At 36.0% G+C, this 8,218-nt stretch overlaps 1 protein-coding gene across 1 annotated transcript in view; it reads left to right on the plus strand.

Annotated features, from left to right (window-relative positions):
* The window catches only part of LOC142085214 (potassium channel subfamily T member 2-like), an 89,909-nt gene extending 82,513 nt beyond the window's left edge, over positions 1-7,396 (plus strand). The window contains 2 exon segments of the mRNA XM_075157003.1: positions 5,313-5,643; positions 7,075-7,396. Coding sequence (XP_075013104.1) covers positions 5,313-5,643; positions 7,075-7,163 — 420 coding nt within the window. The 3' untranslated portion in view covers positions 7,164-7,396.
* Positions 7,397-8,218: the final 822 nt, after the last annotated feature.

The raw sequence follows: 8,218 nt of genomic DNA on the forward strand, positions 1-8,218 counted from the left end.
AGATAGGACAGGCTAGGATAGTTAGCTCTAGTCTGAACTTGCATCTGGTGACGAATGGCAGTATCCATTACAAGCTGTATGACCAGGTCCTGTATCAGGTATGATAAGAATGTCAACACTATGTCTCAAAACTGGTGGCATTTCAGTATTCTCATGAATTTCTAACTCGAAATGAGCAACAAGACAATAAATTAATGTTATTATAAGACTGTGGGATTTCTCTAAATATAGCTGCCAAACAGTGGTAATTTTTTATATATATGTATTTGTGTGTTTGCCGTGTAAATGTATACATTTCTCCCTATATATGTAAACAATGACAAAAATACTTTTTCCTGACTATTTAACATACATTTTTTTGTCTGTGCAGCTTTTATTTCTGTGATGTATAAGCGATTCGTTTACGTGACCATTAATACTGCCATCTCATTAAACCATGGCTCAAATACAGCTCTAAAATGCAACAGTGAACAACTTTCTCCTTTCTTCTGAAATACTCAGACATAGTTTACTGATTTCCAAGACAGACAATTTGTATTTTCCGTATTTCAGAAAAATGTTATAAAACATAAGCCATCTAATGCTTAACTGCAAGATTTATCTTGAAGGAAGAACAAACATTCAGTTAGAGTTAATTTGAAAATAAGGGTTACAAAAAGCTTTGCAAGATTCCACCAAGTTCACTAGTGTCTCTCTTTGTGCACCACCAATACCTCTCTACAGGTGGCTTTTACAGCTTAGCCAGTGGACTGTGCCACTGCAATAATGTCAGCTGATTTTTTAAAATATAGCAGCATTAACATAATCCATCAAAGTCATTCCTTGGAGAAAAATATAGGCAGCATCACTGCTAATATGAAAAAGAATCTGTTACAGCTTTCAACAAAACAAAGGACATGCCAGATGTTAAGAATTCATTAAATAAGGATAAGTAAGATAAAATTCACAGCAGTGCTTTATTCTCACATTCACAACTGGCTATTTAACTTCAGGTCCAAAAAAGAGAATCAAAAACAGTTGAACTATGAGCGTACAACATCATATTGTGAAGAGCGCATTTTGGTGGCCTGGTTTTTTCCTTCCTGCATTGTCGCATGCTTTCAAACATACAGGCTGACTGGCAAACTGCATCTGTACAGGGGAGGGCTAACTATAAGAGTAACACTCATCTTTTCTACATGAACTTTTTTTTTTGGCAGGGTGGTGGTGGGTAAGCGTACACACTCAAATAAGTCTTTTGAGGCAAGCTTAACTGATAAATTAAAGACCTGTCAAATGTTTTTCTGAAAACAAGGTTTGGGACCATCAGTCACTTAACTCCAAACTCACAATTTTACCATAACACTGGGAACCTCCAGAGCCTGTACACATGCAGCTGGTCAAGTGCTTGATCAGACCAGGCCAAGATTTAGTTTAAGATAGTTATTGATTATCTTTTAAAAAGAAGCAACTTCTTAAAACATTCAGACACCGAAACCCGCCTGGAAGACTGGCCAATAGATAAGAGGAGTTCTATTACGACTTCCTACCAGCTTTCACAGGTAATCTCATGAAGAGTTTGAGGTAGAGGAAGAGGCGGGGGGGCGGGGAAATATCCTAGTTAAGTTTTCAAATTGTGAGGTACTGGACTAATGTGGAAGAGTGGCGCTGTCTTTGTTTATTAAGTGAATAAAAGCATTTGTTACTCTTTTTAAAAAACTCAACGCTCTGAATGCAGACCGCCAGTGGTATTTTCACAGTTAAATACTTCAGCAGGTTCTTGTTTAGTGGGTGAGCATTTGTGAAGCCCTTCCCCCTCTAGAAAGGGGCAGGGGAATCTTCCCCAGAATACAGAAGAGCAATGTCTGGCTCTGCTTCTGTGGTCTTAATGGGTAGATACCTACAAATGCAGAGATGCTGCAAAGTGTAATCCTTCTGCAAAGTGTTTTGACTAGTTTCACTAATAAAATAATATTAGCTTGGCCTATCATTTTAGCTTTTCAATATAATAAGCCAGAAACAACTTTAAAATATTGCTGGATGAGATCTTTAAAATGGACGTTAGAGAAATGTAAATTGCTATTTTTCTCAGGAATTATGGGCTTCTAACCATAATTTGAAGGTTTTAACTCAGAGAACCTCCAACGTGTATATCAATTTGAGTTTAAACAGACATATAAAACTTAATTTGTATTGCACACACCTGGAAGCCGTCAGCTGTTGGTTAACTTGAGTCACAAGAACAAAATATGCAATATTAATATTTCTATATGTACAATTTCTCCTTTGATACCCCCTTTTTGTACTATGCAGCTGAGAAGCCCTCATTTCACTGACAGATAAATATAATTTGTTTGAAAAGAAAGCAAGTTTTCAGTGATCTAGTTACTAAATAACAAGCAAATCTAGCCTGCCTGTCAATGACCTGCACCTATGACTCAAACCATTTCCATTTCACTACAAAAAAAAAAAAAAAAAAAAAGAGATATGAAGTCTTCCTTACTACCTGTGTAGCTCATTTTCTGTGGTTCCTGTTAAACAGTCCATGTTGTTTCTTTAGATTCACTTCTGTTTAAATTGTCTTTTGTTTTGTTTTTCCTCTTCCTTTGTCAGTCACGAGAAATGGCTTCACAAGTAAGTATTTGCTTATTGTCTGCCTGTTTCTGGGTGTCGTGGTTTTCGTGGTTTAAGCCTGGTAGGCAGTAAGCACCACACAGCCCCTCGCTCACTCCCCCCCCAGTTATGCTTTTCATACAGCAGGTTTACAAGCTGTGCAAAAAGGAAATTAAATAAAAAGAAATTAAAGCAACCAAACCTCAAAATAAATTAATAATAGTTACAAAAGTATTTTTAAAGAAAGTTTGAGACTGATTAAAACAGAGGGGGACACACAGAAGTACTCTGCACTGGGCTTTTATCTATGTATTAAACAGCTGCCACTGGCAGCCACACTTCTGTGCTGCCTTTGAAAGAGGGTTTGGGTTTCTTTGGTTTTGCTTTGTCTTTAAAAAGCTTAATGTTTTCCTCCTGCATACAGGGAAGGGCCATTCTGCACACCTTTCTCAGCAGGCACCATAAAAACTGAATAGTCACCTAAGTAAATATTTATCACCTTCTTTTATTGTTTCAATTCACCTATCCCAGTGTTTCAAAAGTTCAAGTTAAGGATTTACAGATTCACAGAATCAAAACACGACTTCTTTTACTTGGCCTCTCCTGATTAATCTCTGGCTCAAAAAAATGTGACTTACCCTGCTGTAATAATTAGAGTGATTGGTCTCTGCCTTTCCAATACTACTGCCAGCAAGTCCAGATGGTTGTTTTATCAAGAGCTGGACAAGGAAAACCACCAATGCAGACAGGAAGGCAGGCAAAACAAGACCATCATTTATACTCAGTTTATATCAGATTTGTTCACACCAAGTAGACCCTTCCCATCCATAAGTAGCACCTTATCACATGGAATGTACTGTGCTTACCTTAATCCATACAGTAAAATACATGCAAAACCAAAATGACAATTTAAAATAACAAATCACAACAACAACAAAAATCAAATAGCATTCCTGTACACAGGGATTCAGGGTTCTCTCTTATGCCCTACCCAAAATAAGATCAGCTGAGTCAGTAGCAAAACTTCAAAAATCAGGTAATTTAAAAAACAAACAAACAGACAAACCCCACAACAACAAACAAAACCAAACTCCTTTCTATTGCAGACTAAGCTGAAGAGCCTCAATAAATTAGTGGGTCTTTGCATGAGGCTTATTGCAAGATCCTAGTCGAAAATGTTAAAAATGTGATTTTACTTGAAGTGCTACAACATAAGCATATTTAGTGTTCTTTTTAATTATTGGTTTTGATTGTTTTGTTGTCTGTTTGGGTGTTTTTTTGGTTTCGGTTTTTTTTGGGGGGTTTGGTGTTTTTTTTTTTTTTTTTTTTTTTTTTTTTTAATATACAGATAAAAGCAAGTCTGTGCAAAAGGGAAAAAATCAGTATCTTTCCCACACTGTCAGACTTACTCGTATCAAATATTATTTTATGGACTCCAGGAGCCTTACAGATTCTGTGTGGGAGAGGGTGCTGAGCCTCTTAAAGAAAGGTTATATTCAACACTGATGAGGTCAACAGAATCATGCTTTGAGATTTTATTTTAATGGGAAAAGGCCTTTAGAATCTCAGTAGCTCTGCAGTTAAATTTGCTTTATTCACTGATCACTTCCAGCAAATTGTGAAGTCTCTCTGTTCTTGGGGAGTGATACAAACTGAACCAGCTCCATTTTAAGTCATTTTTTTTTTTTATATATACTTCATTTATTTATTTTACACACCCAACACACTGAAATCAGTCACCAGTAACTTGATAATATGATTGTGCTGATACCAGCAAAGCCTTCACTATTTCATTGTCAATAAAAGACATGTTTCAAAGTTCCCAACAATAACTCAGGATTATAAGGAAGTAGTTTTGAAACTAGAAGCTAAAAGTATTAGTTAAATGTAAAATAGACATTAAAACAATTTTGAAGTTATCTTTTGAAATGTTTCCCCTTATATTCCCTATGATCTTTTTGTATATGTTAGAACTGGATATGTAGCACTCGAGTTATTTCAGTACTGCTGTATGCGTATACTACTGGTCATACTTGCATGGCATGAAGAAAACACAGCAACAGAGGGCCAGATTTTGGCCCATAAGTCTGCTTTTTTTTGTTACTACGTGAGCGAAAAAGCAACATCACTATGCTTTAAGGTAGGAATTAATTACCTCGTTTGCAAGAGGTGCCCTGAATCACACTGAAGGCTACTGCATACGTCCCTATTTTCAGACACAGAGGCATTCCATATATTCCATATATTATGTGCTGGAAGGTAAAAAATGCCTGGGAATTTGAGACACAGGTAACAGGCACCTTCCACAATGCAGCCAAAGTTGAACTATTACTTAGTGAATCCACAACATACATCTAAAAAGCAGTTTCAGAACTTGAATTTCTAAAAATACGCAGACTTGGAAGAAAGTGGAGAAGTCATTCAGAACAGATTCCTAGATTCAGGAATGGCAGTATCAGAAGGCTAGAGTTCTTCTCAGAATCAAAATGGAATCAGGCACTAAATAACTCAACTGCTTTTGCACTTGAGAAATGTTTTTATATCATAAATGAGCTTTTTACATAAAAAGTCAAAGTCTAATAAAGGGTGCCCAATTCAGGAACACTTGCGAAGTATGAACAGCTGAAGAATCCCCTCAGCTCCACTGCAATAAAAACACATGTTCAACTGCACTGTTGAAAAGAGGAGAAAACATCTTAATCTGGTTCCATTTTTTAAAGCCCTTAATCTCTCATCATTCTCCTTTCAAGTCTCAAATCTCTATCAGTGTGGAAGAATGGGAAGACACTAAAGACACCAAAGAACAGACTAGTTATCGTGGTAATCATCGTAACTCAACATCTAGTGATCAGTCTGATCATCCCTTGTTACGACGAAAAAGCATGCAGTGGGCCCGACGGCTGAGCAGAAGAGTACCAAGGCACTCTGGTAAAACAGCTGAGAAGATAAACCAGCAGCGAATGAACCTTTACAGGAGATCAGAAAGACAGGAGCTTGCTGAACTTGTGAAAAACAGAATGAAGCATCTGGGCCTTTCTCCAGCAGGATACGGTATGATTATTATAATACTTTAAATTAGTAAAAACATTAGTATTATGCAAGATGAACTTACTTTTAAGAACTGAGAGTGCCATAACAAAATATTAAGTTTATCATAATGGTTTTGTTTTGTTGGTTTTGGGTTTTGTTTTTTGTTGTTGTTGTGGTTTGTTTTTTACTGAGAGGAATTTGCTGGAGTGTTTTCAATCAGTTCTATTTTCACCCATTCCTATTTTCAGATGGAAAGCTCAGAAGGCAGCACGTCAGTCACATTTATATTTAGCACATATGATATGTATATGCAGAATATATAAACATTCCCCTGTCACTGAACAACTGTGCCATATTTCCACAAACTTGTTGAAATATAGATGAAGACAGAAGTGTTGTGAAGTTCACTCATATGTCAAGGTGGAGAGTTGTTTATATGTGAAGGATATTGTGTTTTCCCCACAATTTTTAAAATTAATGTCAAAGTGTCACATTCAAGTCATTTTTATGAAGCATGTTTCACTAGGTCTTTAAATGCCATTTTTATCCATCAAGTCCTTCTCCAGCAAGGATGATGCTGGGTTACTTTTTTGTTTGGTTGGTTTTTTAGAGCTATTGACAAGAGCTCTGTAACATCCTTTTTAATATATGCACCACAGCTGCCTGGGTTGCCTTTCTTTGGCTGCGGCTCTGTAGCATGTTGTGTGGAAACCTCCAGAACTATGGGTTCTAGTTGCCCTAGAAACACCGAGAATTTCTAGATCCCAGCTTAGTTGTCTGCATGATAGGTCCAACATGGAGCTTATTGCTTTCTACTTCAGAAGGACCAACACTGGGGTTCCCATACTCAATTTTCATTTGAAGAATCCAAAAGGTACTGCATGTGTTACTCTTCATTTTTCAACACAATTATTTTTAAAATCTGACTTATCCCTAAAATATCCATTAACTGAAGGTGAATGTGGTATTTCCTGCAGAATGGATATTTTTATTTGTCCATTTTAACTACACACATTCTTAATGCAGGGTCAAAACATCTTTTGACACCAATAGCAATGTACTACCCAACAGTAGTCCTTATTATCGCTATCGATATGAAATCAACTTCATTGTGAGAGAAGGCTCCTACAAAATGCACGGCTATAGTTTTGCTCAATCTTTACAAATTAGATATGTAAATACAAGCTCTTTATCCCACACTCCAACTGGATAATTACTATTCCTGCTTTCTTTGTGGATACTATATGACTCTCTGCAGGAAGATTCAGAACTAAATATTTTCCAGGAGTGACACAGGCCACAATAACATTTGATCAACCACAAAGAAGTTTTGTGAACCAAAGCTCTATGAACCAAAGATGATCTTTTATCGAATTAGTTTGTCAGAAATCATACTTTTCACAATTTGTTTGTAAATATAATTAATTTGGTATGTTTTTTTCTGTCCTCTAGATGAAATGAATGATCATCAGAACACCCTTTCTTACATCCTGATCAATTCTTCTCCAGATACAAGATTAGAGCTGAATGATATAGTGTAAGTTAAAGCACACACACAAAAAAAAAAAAAAATATCACTTTCTGCCTGAATTTATTTTATTATCTTTCTGCTGGAAAAGAACCCCAAACTTTCCCATGCACCTGCAAAAACCAAAAATATGGAGACTTCTATTTAAATAGACACTTAATTATACACATACATGTATATATTTTAAATACACATATAAATATATAATACGTATGTTAGTAATGCTCTTGCCTCCACATTCTCTCATCCTCCTCTTACTCTGTGTATTTAAAAAATAATCTGTCCAAATCTGCTGGATAGCTTCACAGAATTAATATTCTCATTAAATTCTTGCTTATAATTTAGCTACCCAGTCTTAACAGAAAGATCAACCCTTCACAATCAGTGTTTTCAAATGGGATTTTATTACATGGATTCAAAGATCATTAAAGTAAACAGCAGTCTTCCCCTGAATATCATGTGATATTCACGCTTAAGATAATTGAAATACAAATGGCAGGACCTTAACACAGGAAATTTTTTCACTTGCTTACCAGGAATTTTGCAGACTACATGAAAAAAAAGGAGAAAAAAGCGAACACAAATTTGAACTGTCAAGAAAGTTTTGAAAGTCAAGAATTTTAGAAAATTATCTGGCATTGTCTCATACTGGAGTCCAGTGCAATTCTTGCGTTAAGGTCTTGAGCCATTTCTGCCTCTAGCCTCTACCTTGCTATACTAACAGTTATAGTTCATAACTCAGTTCCAAGAGTTGCAATTGGGAGTTCCAAATTTCAGCAATCTGCAGTAACATCCAAAGATCACACATAGGAATTGCTTATGCAATACTGCTTCTTACAATTTTATCAAGGTTTATCATATAACAGTCTTGTTCGTTTTTACTTAAGGGATGCTGTGATTTACTTACTACAAAATTATTTGTGATGTAGAACTTGTGACTTACATATTTCAGGTACAAGTCTTTTGTTTAGTTTACTCCCCCCAAAAAAAAAACACAAACCAAAAAAACCAAAAGCCAACAAAACAGAAACACCTGAATATTCCCCCCAAATCTAAGATAACTTATTC

This window comes from Calonectris borealis, chromosome 8 (genome assembly GCF_964195595.1).
Source record: "Calonectris borealis chromosome 8, bCalBor7.hap1.2, whole genome shotgun sequence".
Taxonomy (NCBI): Eukaryota; Metazoa; Chordata; class Aves; order Procellariiformes; family Procellariidae; genus Calonectris; species Calonectris borealis.